Raw genomic sequence first — 14,210 nt, forward strand, 5'->3', positions numbered from 1 at the left:
TATAAAATGAGAAAAAGTTATAATCCACGATTAAAATATGCAGGAAAAAAATCCATGCCTGCCTCTCTTTTCACATAAATAATTACTTTAAAAACCTGGACACACAAAACCTACACTACACCCACAGGCTATAAAACATGCAAACAATTCTGAAATAGAGCTAATACAAGGCTAACAAAGCCACTAGCTTAACATGTTTTAATTTAATGGTGGGGAGGGGGGTGAGAGAGAGAGGAGAGAGCAAGACTAGGAGAGAGGTGGAATTGCACATAATAGGACATTTGTTTTGTTAGCCTTGTATTAGCTCTATTTCAGAATTGTTTGCATGTTTTATAGCCTGTGGGTGTAGTGTAGGTTTTGTGTGTCCAGGTTTTTAAAGTAATTATTTATGTGAAAAGAGAGGCAGGCATGGATTTTTTTCCTGCATATTTTAATCGTGGATTATAACTTTTTCTCATTTTATAGTATATCTACTAAGATGCCTTTCTTTGTAATGAAAGCTTTGAATTACATGCTGGTTCTGGAGATTTCACAAAATTATGAAGCACTGAGTTGAAACAAGCTTTCATGTTCTCTATATTTTCCTATTTAAAATTTATTGGGGAAAGTGCTGAAATTCAGTTTTCACTTCATAGGCGTACTGGATTTTACATTTTTAAGCTCTAGCATTCTTTTCCCGTAATGCAGCATAAAAATATTCCTTTGGCATAATATAAAGATGTATATTTGGAATGTTGCAATACTTACAGGGCTTAATATATAGCGTATTCAAAATTGTTATTAATCTTAGCTGTAGATTGGATTCTGAGGAAAATATTGAATAGCCCTGAAAGTGCCTTCTAATAAAGAGATTCTATCTTCCACGTTCCAGAGTGACGGAGCAATGTAGGAGTTATTAAATATTTTTCTCTCTGGTTCAAATATATTTTTAAAATTACAGTAATCTCAATTGTTGGAAATATGTCATTGTGAAGGCAGAGATACAGTTAGAAAAACATTAGCAAGTTTAGCCATCTCAGGAATTAGAAAGAGCCTTGAGGTTGAGCATGTCAGGTGAAGGTCATATAGCTGCAATCAACAGAGCCAAGTAAGAAGGCTGATGCATTGTATTACTGTAGTCTCTGCCAATTAGCAGAAGTGAGCATTGACTTTGTTTTAAGTGTTCTAGCCATATGAAGAAAGCAAGGTCGATGAGGAGTGGGGAAAGCTACACATTAGATTTCAGTAGTGTATACGATCCTTCATTGGCAATGTGTTGAGGGGGCATGGAGGGCACATGCCCCCCTAGATTTCTGCATTGATAGTGGGGTGCAGGGCTGCAGCCCAGCCAGAGCCAGGGCCCAGCATCAGTGGGGGCACAGGCAGTGGTGCAATTTCTACATGGACTGCAGGGCTTCAGCTTGGTCAGAGCCAGCTCACAACAGCAGCAGGGGCGGCATGGAGTTGTGCCTCCCTACTGTCAACACTTATGCGTTACTTCTGTGATCCTTCCATCTATACCTAAAGACGACTAAGACTGGAAACTGCTTAGAAATATGTTTTGACTTCAAAATGTAGAGTATGAAGTATATGAGGGTTGGACCACATCAGTATTCACTTCGCAGCCGAAACTTCCAGCAACATATTGGAAGATATAGAGGGAGCAAAAACCTAGAGGGTGGCCTCGTTTTGGAATTCACAGCTTGATCAAGCAACATTTTTACTGGTGGTGAGCATCTTGAGCCAAGTCCTGCTCTGTTGTACATAAATCCAGACTAATTCAGTTTACTTCACTGAATTCTCTGCCAAGATACACATGACTAATGGAAGCCACAACTATGTCTCTTTATGTGTTACACGGGAACATTTTTGCATATTTAAAATGCAGATACATACAATAATTAATTTCTAATATTAAAAAACTCTTTAGCATTTCCAAAACAAGTAAAAGGGTAGCAGCAATGGTTATTCAGTTCCTTCCAATAGACAAGTTCTAACAATAAGATGAAAATTCATGGTGGTTTAACTGCTGTGCACAAAAAAAGGAAAAGTGGCATTAAGTACACTGTTGAATTATGAACTTGATTTTCAAATATGCCTGTATTTATTTGTACACTGCATTCTGTTTCTCTGACTATTACTTATCCAAAATTGGGGTGTAGGTCTTAAGTGAGGAAACTGATTTCCATGCTAGGGTAACAACATAGTAACTGCCTTCTGTAACATAAGAATTGCCTCTGCCTTAGGATGGAGGTACGGGTGCTGAAATGCCGGTAGGGGACTGTGCTCCACACCAACTCACTCAGGGCTGAACACAGGCTCCATGAAGCAGGTTTGAAGTCTTTGTCAGCAATACTTCCCTTTCCCTGCTGCAGGGTCAACTGCCACAGGTTTACATCCCTCACAGCCAATGCCAAATTGGCAGTAACTGTGTTTGCTGAGCAGCAGGGGAGGGAGAGTAATGCTGCCTACAGGACTACACCTGTGCTCCATGTGGCTATAAGGTATAGGCCTGGATGAGTTGGTGTGGTGGCAGGAAAGACTGGGGGCAGGGGACGGGCGTGGAAATGTCTTCATTTCGCCTTCCCCAAACAAGGTACCTGTCTTTTTGGTGGGTGTGGTATACAATAACTGTGATACTAGTAGGCCCCCAATCTTGTAATTTATGGCGGCTTAAATTCTTGCACCCATGAAGAAGTGATTTACTTACAGTGGCTCCACATGGGGACAGTCTGCATGGTGGAGATTTCAGAATCACAGATTCGTAGAAGTTTAGGGCTGGAAGGAACCTTGTGAGATCATCGGGTCCAGCCCTCCTGCTTTGGGCAGGAAAGACTGCTGGGAAGACTCAAATAACCCCAGGAAGGTGTGCACCCAGACACCCTCAAGGCAAACATTAAGCAGTGTGGCATTGACACCACAAATTTGGGAAAAACTAGCCCAGGACAAAGCTAAATGGTGACACCTTGTGAGAGAAGGCACATCTTAGTGTGGGAAAAAGCATCTTGTCACGGAGCCAGAAAAATGACAAACAGAAGGAAAGAAAACAAGACCAAGAAATCCATGGTCCAACTTTTCCTTTAACCACCAACTGTGGTGTTTGCTAGAGAGTCAAACTGGTAAAAGAAAGAAATCAGAATTTAGTTAAGTGCAATGCTGCTCCCTCTAGAATCAGTACCTTGATTATCTTAGATTTATTTGCATCTTCTACAGAGTTTGCAGTACATATTTATTTATTTAGTATTATATATTGATTATAGGACCCAGCTACTTAATGTCCAATATACTCTCAGGTGGTCAATGTAATTTGCTACAAAAAAAGTAAATGAAAAAACTTAACTTTTTTAAAGATGTCTATATGCTGATGCTCCCTTGTTATAAGAGGAAATAGAGATAAACAGTTAGCCTTAAAATTAGGGAGAAAGATACCTAACAGCACTATAAATATAGCACTGTGTGTCATATCCAGAACTCAAGCCAATGGATGCAGAAATTATTTTGAAATGATCGGCTGGAATATTTTTGGAAAATCTTTATGCTTTGTGGTTGGTCCTCTGAAATCAGACTTGGGTTTTAAAACACCATAATATAATTTGTGCTATTTACAGTAACATAGTGACAAATTGTGTAATGACAGAGTTGTGTGCAGATATTCAGACACTGATAGAAGCCAAATCTACCAAAGTGTACAATTCTGCAATATATTTCATCTCGTAATGCCTTCAGCTGGTAAATGATGCGTTTCACTGGTTATAAAATCAGGGATGCTGCAGCTGTTTCTGTTTTCTAAAGCAATACAACAAAGGACTGTGGTTTGCGTTGATGGGACATTCAAAGAGTTCCATTTGCTCTGCATTTAGATGTAACTGCTAAAGTAGCACCTTCTGGTGGAATTACTGTATTTACTCAAATACAAGATGATTTCACAATAATTACATACCCACTTCCCCCTCCTGCTATCTGCCTTTTCTGTGCCTGTGTTCATTCCCCAATGTCTCCCCCTCCTGTGTCTGTGCCTTCTATGGTGACTGTATTTCTCAGTGCCTGATTCCCTGTCACTTGCCCCATCCCTGTTTACTCCTTGTTGTCTTCCCTCCACTGCTGCTTACCCTCAGTCACAGCTCTGGCCCTGCTCTGGCCTTTGGCACAGAGCATGTGGTGGCTCTGGCCCTACCAAGCCAGGCAGCAGCAGCAGCAGCTCTGACCCTGGCCCCAGCCCTGGGAGCCAGAGCTACCATCGCTACTGCCTCTCTGGGCAGGGGCCAGGTCCACTATGTGCTCTGTCTTGGGCCATAGCCTGAACCGATGCTGCAGCTGAGGGTAAGTGACTGTGGAGGGGCAGTAGGTGGTGAGATTTGGGTGGGGGTAGCAGATAGAGGCTTCAGGGAGCAGGTTGTGGGGTTGGAGACAGGAGCTGTGACTCCAGCCTTGCCCCCTGCCATGTACTTGAATCTAAGAACGAACGAGGAAAAAAATCTCATCTTGGATTTGAGTAAATATAGTAAGATATGAACACTTACTTGTTATGAAGTGGCTCAAGTCTCAGCCCTTTTTGATTATGATAATTCTCACATCTGGTAAACTATGGTAGCTGCTGTTTAAGTGTTTGACCACTGGTTGGTCAGTTAATTAGAAGCATCTGTCGAGTGATATTTGGTCATAAATACCTAAATTTCTTGGGAGATATTGTCGCTTGCTGCCATGAAGTAAATGAAGAGCTTGTATGTTAGTTGATGTTAAATAAGTCCTTAGACAATTTCACCAGTGCAAAAAATAGTGTTTGATTATAGAAATAAAATTATGCCACATTCAGCATTGAAGCATGACTTTGCAACCCAGTTTGAAAACCTGTCAATGACAAAAACTGCCTTTGACTTCAGTAGGGTGAAGATAAACTGACAAGATAAAGACATCTTAGTTATGCTGACCTCCCTAGATTCATTGAGTTTATAACTAATATTCTTTTTGCAGCAGATGTAGGAATTGGCATTGATGCACATACATTATGCCACATCAAGGTAGAACACTTGTGCAATGGAGATCTGAAAAGGCAAATTAGATCAAGATGGGCCAAAGCCATCCTATTTGTCATGTGAATTTTGAATCTAATAATACATCTGATTTTAGACAAAAGATGATAAAATCATTAGCATTTCTAGAACACATTTATAGAATCATTATAAATACAGAGATGTCTTGGTTTTGATGCACATAGGATGGTAGTGAAGGATAATGGCTAATATTTAAAATATTTTCAATATTTGGATTCAGTGAAGTATAGGCATTTAGACTAAGCGTTATTAAAAATGCATTTCCTGTATGCATATGCACATACAGTGTTTAGGCGCAGAAGCACACACATGCACAAAGCTATAATTTAAAATGGCTGTATGATTAAACTTAAAATATGCTTTTTATTTTTATGGATTTTTGAGTTTAGAATAAATTTCATTACCCATGTATTTATTTATGTGATTCTTTTACCAGTTCCTATTTCCTTAAAAGTTAACCAGAGAGAGAGGGAGAAAGACTGAATGAATGCTTTATGTATTTTTATTAGCACAATATACAGAGTATGGCATATTTGTGAGAGGGACTGAAAAATCTTTCAGTGAATATTAGAACAGGCTTCTCCATTTATAGAGAAGGGAATAATAAGCAATGATCTTAGCAAAAGTACTGTATCACCACCAGGTGGTGCTAGTGCAGTATGTTTAAAATACAACCCTTTTTTTAGCAGTATTTAGAACACATCTTTTTGCTCACCATAAATGACATATGTACAATGAACAACGTTTTATGTGCTGAGCAATAGATTTGTTGGTTCAATTAATAAACATAAACTAAGAAACTGCATAGTGCTTTATGGTCATTTAAGTGAGGTTCAAGCACGTGTATTTCCAACTTCAAAAAGCTAAATAGGGCCCTACTAAGGACGAATATCCCACTTTCACCTATCCGATAGATTGAGGCACACTGCAATTTTGAAGTCATATTCTTCATTTTTAGCCTCCCTTGTTGATACAGCTATCAAGCAGCAACATATAGAGACACCATCTATGCGATGTACCATTCTCACGTGTATTTTGTCTGTACCCAGTGCTGTTGTTTACTCTGCAAGTATTACTTGTGTATTAATTGCAGTATATAGCTATTTCTCTGAATTATACTGCTACCTGTTATTGTGACTTCTTTATTTTTTTTATTATCAAAACATGTATGGGATTTTTTTACAGTAATACGTAGAAAATAGGGTACCCTGTCTTGTGCCTTATTTTAAATTAAAAGAAAAAGACAAAGTGAAGTTTTAAATAGTGCAGTTTTTCATATTGGGTAAAATTTTCAAGAGCCTTAAAAGCCTTCTAATGTAAGACGTAGGCACTTAGGAAAATGTTATCCCTTTCTTTTTCCCCCCTTAAAATTTTTGTAAAACCTAATCTACATCCATTGAGCATAAGGCTTAAAAACAAGTTTGGACCAGATTTAGCTTGCGGTAAGTGAACATAATTCTCTCTGATTTCAAAAGGAGTTCCACCTTCTATGCTTGCTTTGAAATTGGCCCAAGATTCACAGAGATGTGTGTATGTGAGTGATATGACTGGCTGAGCAATTAATATGAATATAGACTGGCCTTTTGTAAGTAAGTTATATTGTTAAAAAAGAATCAAGTGAGTGATCTTTCCAGCTATAAATCAAAAATAAAAATCTGTTCCCCTGGTATCAGTAGTACTGTGATCAAGGTAAGATAAATTAAGGTGTAGCTGCCAGCTACACATCAGCAACCACTTCACTTTAAAAAACAAGCAACCCCCCCCAATCCCAAAACAAAATAAAACTGCATTTTCAGCAGTAGTAAGTCCATAAAATCTTGATTGAGGATGGGTGAACCAGCCAAAGAATGGTTTATCAGGGATATGTTGCCATATGCATTTACTTGGGATAATTTGTCTTATTTTATGTCTGGATTTTCCAGTCTCAGTTGAATGACAGTTGTGTGGAGCTTTTTTGTGTTTTTTGCTAAGTAGAAGCTCTGCCTCCTTTGGAGTCTTATACACTCAGTATCTTATAGGATGACGGCATGCATGCAAAAACATTTTTGTGTATGTAAACTTACAATTTATAATGACATATTCTGTATGTGAAAGTGTATTCCATATTTTTTCCTAATTAAAAAAATGTGACTAGACAAAACTTTCAGTTTTGTTTGAATGGTGCATCTACAATTCCTCACTTTTGGGGAAAGTAAATATGCTTTTTCAGCCTAAGTTCTACTTTTTTGGTTTTTATTTTTTTAACTCTTTAGGTATGAATCCTTGAAACATCTATCCTTAAATTTGGAGTGAATGTTTTATATTACAAGAGCACAAGCAGCCACAGCAAGTTCACAGGGCGCAGTAAAATTATCTGCATAGTGTTGATGAGTATCAATAAACTGTTGAGTGTCTTTGAATGCCTAGTCAAGTCATTTTCAGTTCTTTCACTGTACAGCATGGTGAGCAGGACCCAGGTAATAAACTGTGTGCAGTAATTGATCTTACTTTATAATACAGCTGAGTAAAATGTGCAAAATGTTTAGAGCATTTAATTTACTGCAGTATGATGGAAGGAGCATAAAATATAAAAATTAGGTGCAGGCTTATTTTTTGGATTTTTTTTTAAGGAACAGACTGAGGAGACAGGTTAGTTAAAAGTTATTGACATACCGCTAATCTGTGTGGGGTTTTGGAAGCACTTTCTTCTTTACGAGAATGCAAGCTTGCCAGGTGCTATATTTAGAATATATTTCTTAAGTAATTCACACAATGTTATATTCATGTGGAACTACCAGTGTACCAGGAATGTGAGTTTTCTTGAACTTCTGTCAACATCTATGGTTTTTAGCAGTTGCTTTTATGAGATGACAGTTTCTCAAAATTCAGTTTCTGTAATGATTTTGTCAGTTATTGTATACTATAGATTTAAACTGTATCTGTACATGCAGTGCCTGATAAAGCAATGCCTGTAGAAAAATGTAAAAAACGATGTTCCTTTTCACTCTCTTTATTCAGGCTTGTGGTGAAGTTCTGTTGTGTAACACCAGTAATTTCAAAGTCATCATTGCTATAACAAAAAGTAAATTCTGGTCTTTTCCATTTATTTGGAAGATCCAGTCTGTTTGTAGTAATGGACTGTTTATTAGAGAGTTTGTGTTCATAAACTCTGACCTGTGTGTATTACACTTTACTGTGTTCCTGATTTGATTGAAAAACTCGTTTTAAAGAGTTTTGTACCTTTCCTTTATAGCTTTAGACAGCAGTGTTGTGCTTTCTATCTAGATATTTATTGTCAAAAAATTGTAATAATAAGTTGAAATATATTTTTGTTTGCTGAGCTTTTCCTCAGCTTTTCTAAAAGTCAAAAAGGTTCCTTTTTAAAATCATATAAATTTAGTCATTTATACAACTTCACATCTGTTTTTATACCAAAAAATGGGAGCATTTAGTATGCTAAAAATGGAAAGTTGATACTATTACTTGTAAGTTTGCATTTCAGTATTCATAATTTTAACTTTACTGAAAGGTCTGCCTCTTGGGGAATATGGCTGTGCAGCTTGTGGAAGAGACAAGGGAAGAAATGAGATGGAATATTAAAAGAAAAGCAGGCCTAGAATAGGTAGTGTCCCTTTACAGTTTTAGATACTTGTTACAGTGCCATATGTGTCAAGGAAGAAATCAGGCCCCATTAAAATGAGTAGAATTATGGTGTTGATTTTAGTGGAGCCAAAATTTTACTGTAAGAGAACTTCTGAGTATAAATATACAGTATGTGTATTTTTACCCTGGATGAAATTAAGGGGACTTGTTTTTATAATCTGAACTTAAGAGACATGATTTAAATCAGTTTCTGATCGTTGTAAAGATGAACGTATACTGATAGATTAATTTGGTGGAAGGACAAAAGTACTTATTTTTGCCAAGAAGCTAACAGAGTTCTTATAGCTCAAGTAAGTTCAGTTGCAGTGAATAATTTTAAACACTTTGCTTTGCATGAATTTGTTTTACGTCAAATGTTCTGGCCGCGTGTAGTATTTTGTTTGCCACAGAGGAGGTAAGTAGTCCAATGAGATTGCCAGCTATAGACTTTTTTCTCCCCTCTTGTTTTGGGAAATGTGGGTTTAGATCTTTTGTTTAATTCAAAAGTAGAGGGTTGTCTGTCTTGCCCGTTTTTCAACGATACAAAATTCTTGCAGACATTGGCATGACAGACATGCCTGGGACTTGAGAAGGAAGGTCAGGAATAGGTCAGCCTACCTAGAGATCCTGTCAATATATCTGTGCTGTTGTTTCACTGGGACCAGGTGCTTCCCTTTTGTAAACACTGGGTTCATCTGAAATGTTTTGAAAAATGATACTTAAAAATAGATTTTTAAAATAACTAAATAAGTACCTAATTTAATTTTCTATTTGAAATCTATTTTGTTGTCAGCTGTGGATTTTTGATGATTTGCTGTTCTGTTTTCTGATTATTATTCTGCAGCATTGCCAATGAAGCAGGAGCATCTATCTACAGTGTCAGTCCCGAAGCTTGTAAGGAGATGCCAGATTTAGACCCTAATCTCCGAAGTGCAGGTAAGAAGTATAATTCATTATTTTCTTGTCATCTTGCAACTCTTTTCTTGGTTTCTCTACCCTTATGTGTAGTTCACATTACTCTGCATGACATTCAGAATGTGTTTGAAATGCCTAGATAATTACCTGTGTACCTGCCACACAGTCATCCCACAGAGCATCTTTAAGGCCCTGAGCCAAAGTGTGTCCAAAATTGGTTAGTCTCTGTGGCCTTTGGAAGCTTAACATGACTCGGTAAATTGTGTAGCCTCTGGCTGAATAGGGTATTTGCATCAGTGTATGAACCAGCATTCACCTTTCAACCATCATATGCATTACATGCCTCTGGTCATTAGTCCCTTCAGTCATTGTTTTTCTGGCTGGTCCTTAAGACATTAGTAACTTAAGAAACAGTAATCTGTTCCTGCTAATTGTCAGAGGAGGATGGTACTTTTTATGTTTTGTCCAGATGTACATTAGTGATTTGTAATTGTACTAGGGGATGGAGATACATAGGCAGAGTTAAATTTGTTTGGTATGATTTTTATCTCTATTTTTCCATTTTTGTAACTTGGAATGTTGTGTTTATTTCATGTCAACCTTAATTCTGAATGTCAAATATTAGTGTTACGTTATTCAAACAGTGAATATACTCATAAGTATACCTCCAGCTAGTCTGTTTTAATATTGATAAATATTACTGCCACCTTTCCTGGAGTTTTTGCCCTGGAATTTCTTTACAGTTTAAAAAAAGGAAAAAAAGGGAAAGCATGGTCAAGGGGAGTCCCTGTGCAAGGAAATAGGAAGGAATAGAACTGTGCATCCCACCCTACATGAGTTCTTCCATCTTCCTGTTCCCCACAGTGGGAGAAGTTTCCAATAATATGGTCTGTAAAGTGGATTCATTATAGTATCCATCTCTCAGTGCCTATCCAGCCTTCCTTCCACTCCTATTGCTCCATCTGGCTCCCTTTTTCCTAGTAGTTAATTTACATTTTTGTGACTACTTCCTGCAGGGGCCATGCAGAGTTATAAACACTGTATTGGGGTATGGATGATTTCTGTAGTGAATGTGTCAACTTCTTGTGAATGATATTAACAGCAATCTTTTTTTCCCTATTCTGAGACTTCTCAAGTTATTGTTATTACTGAAAGGGGGCGACAGTGGTCACAAGGACTAGCAGAATAGAAATGTTTGGGGCTAAGGCAGGTAAAAGAACACACTAGGAAGGTGTTCCACAACAAAATATCCTTTATTTTGGAATGTTCTTCATGTTCTAAACCTGATATTCCATATGCTTTCCAGAAAAAAAAAAAGTATCCTGTGAACTTTCAGGCAGTTTGCTTTAATTTTAGTTAAAATCAGGCTTGTAATACAGGATTGATTTCAGTGCTAAATATTTGAAGTATAGCATGGGCCAGTGAGTCTCAGCTTTTTAGACTCAAGGTACTCTTCATTAAACTCAAAGACTAACTTATTGCAGTGCTTACCTCCTTGCAGAGGGGGTGGGAGAACAGTCAGGTAGGACTGTTGCACGAGCCTGGGCTTATCTGTTTATCTCCTCACATCTTGCAACACCCTTCACATGATTTTGTGGCACCCCTGGGTACCCTGGCACCTGGTTGGAAATAACTGGCATAGGCACACAAGTGTAAATAAAGTCACCTCGTCTACTATTGAAAAGCAGCAGTTCTTCAACATTCCTATAATAACACATTTTTATAAAATTAGAAATGAAATAGATACAGCAAGGATTGTATTCAATCAATATTGGTGAAAACCTCAAGATTTGCATGCCTAAGTATTTATGTAGATAAAAATTTGAATAGAGACTTTTTAGGAATTAGCTGGTTTTTCTTGAGGTTTTGTTTAAATATGCAATATAACTTGCTCTTCAGAAGTAAAAGTATGAATGCAACATTAGGTATTGTAACTTTTTAAAAGGAACAATATGAAATTTAAGCACACTTTTTAAAATACTGATAAAAAAGTAAATAAAAACTGTTTTTGGTAACTGTTTCTCCCTCTTGCACTTTTGGATTTATTTTATTTGTTGTTGATGGCCATCTGATCATATGGTGTCAAAGCTAACTTGTTTTTTTATTTTAATTGGTATGTTATGCCATGTCAGGTCTGTGTTTACATGATAGAGTTTAGTACATTAAAAGAAGCTGACAGCTGCATGATGAAGTGTGACATTTATAGTTAAAATAAAAGGTACAGCAGACATTATGTGAGATAGCTGTGATCTTAACACAATTTGCCACTTTAACATTTCTCTTGGTACAAAGTGGGTAGGAGGGGTCAGACTTAGAAAATACTGGGGTTAGCCTATGTCTGCCCATCAGGTACATGAACGTGAAATATTAGATAATGGATTTTATATGAGGAGTCATTTTCACACCTTGTCCTGCTTTCTTAACTACATTTATGGTGCTGTTAAACAGCCAGTATTTGTCTAAATTTATCTCTGTTCTCAATCAGTTTGATTTCCCACAAAAAATATTTAAAAATATGCTTACTGAAAGTTTTTTTATTATTCATTTCTTCTGGATAAGTGTTCACAAAGGAAAAACTGCTTCTATGTTTGGCGTTAATTGACAAGCTCTGTAACAGGCTGTTCTCTCTCCCCTGCTTTCAAGGTCAGGACTGAGGTAAATTGGTGGCAAGGTATTGTGAAAGCTTTCATTGCAACTAGCTGTGCTGTACATAGATTATAGTTAGCTTATCTTGTTCAGTGGGGTCATCTGTATAGCAGTTTTAATGAGCACTGTATTTACCTGAAAAAATAATGTTGTTTTAAATTATCCAAATCAACTGCTCAAACCCATAAGGGATATACTGTGCTTGCTAATGTGGTGTTGTAGCACAGTAGTAGAGGGATCCTGTTTGTGATATCTTGACTACTTAATTCTTCACAAGTTTTCTAGGCTTTAAAAAGGCATCCTCAATAATTGTCAAGTCATGCAAATGATTTTACTCAACTTCAGGGCAGCTGTGAGCTCGACAGAAGTGAAAAGCCTTTCTTTACTGCCACTGTGGCAGCAGAGAAATCTGGTGTGGTAAGGTATTGCTAGATGGTGATGAATTTACTGATTTGTATTTAGTTATTGTAGGGTTTATCCACTCCACTCCTTAACAGCAACTAAGGGCTTAAGGAATAGAGCAGCTGCCTTCCCAGTTGCAACTAATTGGCTGATCAGCAGGGATCCTGGTTTTCTCTGCTTTAAAACTGAAAATGCTTTAATTTTAAAAAGCCCAAATTCTCTGATTTAAACCCCCCCAAATCTGCATTTTTTCATGATTAAAATAAAACTCCATTATATATATAGGTATCAATTGAACACCATGTTTTATCGATATGTTTACAATTTTAATGCAATTTGGAAGCATTTCAGTGCCTCAATCATTGTAATAAAATAAATTCTAAATACCTGTATATTTTGGCATTTGATATTGTTTTTTTTATCATTGACAATCAGAGCTCCCCTTGCCACCTTTGCTCACCAGGACCTGGATCCAGCTGCGGCTGTTCCCCTTGCTGCTTTGTTTAACTAAGCAACTCTGATATGCTGGTGCCCTGGCCCTGCCCATGCCATTGCCCCTCACTCCCAAGCCATAGCCTCCCCAGTCCTGCTGGTGCACCTCGCTCTCAACCCACAGTCCTCCATCCTCCCAGGCCATGATGGTGCACCTCACTCCCAAACTGCAGCTACCTGGCTGTATCAGTGCCCCACACTCCCAAGCTACAGCCCTTCTCCTCAGCCCTGCTGGTGCCCCTCACTCGCCAGCCCTGCTGATGCCCTGCACTCCCACCCCACAGTCCCCTGCCCCCTTGGTGCCCCTCACTCCTAAGCCACAACCCCCTCAGGTCTGCTGATGCCCTTTACTCCTTATCTATAGCCCCCTACCCCCCAGCCTTGCCAGAGGGGGCCCTCAGCTGTTCCCATCCAACCCAGGCTGAAGTGCAGCGGCTATGCTGGTTCCGACTTACGTGGGTGGTGGTACAGTGAATCTGGCCCGGCATGGGCTGGAGGAAGGAGGGGAGGCCTTTGGCAATACCCCTGCCCACTCCTGTGCCATACCCGACCCCTCCCAGGCAGTGTTTCCCAGCTACCCTGCCCTGCTTCTGCCCCTGAGAACACGGGCACCAGCCCCAATGCTGCACGTGGCAGCCTGCCCTTGCCCCACACACAAATCCAGGGGGCACATGTGCCCCATGCTTCCCATAGGTGTGTGCACAATCGTAGGGAGCCGCCCACCCTTCATACACCCCCTACCTGCCCCCCCGATGAGCCGCCCACACAGTTGCATTCACTGCCCTTCCTCCTGCCTCTGCCCTTCCTCCTGCCTCTGCCCCACTCCCTCCCTCAATCTCCCACCCCTATGGCCCTTCCCTCCCCCATGACCCTTCCTTCCCCCACCTCCCCTGCACAGACTTACTGGCCAGACACTACTCTTCAAGCTGCTGGGCTGTATTTCTGGTTGTATTCAAGCTGCAGCTGTGCACATGCAGGAGGCATTTATCGATGACATTATTGGCTACGCTGGCCAATAAAAGCCGATTGCCGATCATGTTAATTTTCCTTTTATTTGTGCTAATCCGATATGCCACTGATATATTGGTGCACCTCTACAGTGCT

At 39.0% G+C, this 14,210-nt stretch overlaps 1 protein-coding gene across 2 annotated transcripts in view; it reads left to right on the plus strand.

Moving 5' to 3' along the window:
- The window catches only part of SRBD1 (S1 RNA binding domain 1), a 256,830-nt gene that overhangs the window by 139,987 nt on the left and 102,633 nt on the right, over positions 1-14,210 (plus strand). For both annotated transcript variants that reach the window (XM_019516329.1, XM_019516331.1), the window contains one exon: positions 9,496-9,587. In XM_019516329.1, the coding sequence (XP_019371874.1) occupies positions 9,496-9,587 (92 nt within the window). The remainder of the gene's footprint in view (positions 1-9,495; positions 9,588-14,210) is intronic.

Source organism: Gavialis gangeticus, unplaced genomic scaffold (genome assembly GCF_001723915.1).
Source record: "Gavialis gangeticus isolate Ggan-Ray unplaced genomic scaffold, GavGan_comp1, whole genome shotgun sequence".
In the NCBI taxonomy this organism is placed as follows: Eukaryota; Metazoa; Chordata; order Crocodylia; family Gavialidae; genus Gavialis; species Gavialis gangeticus.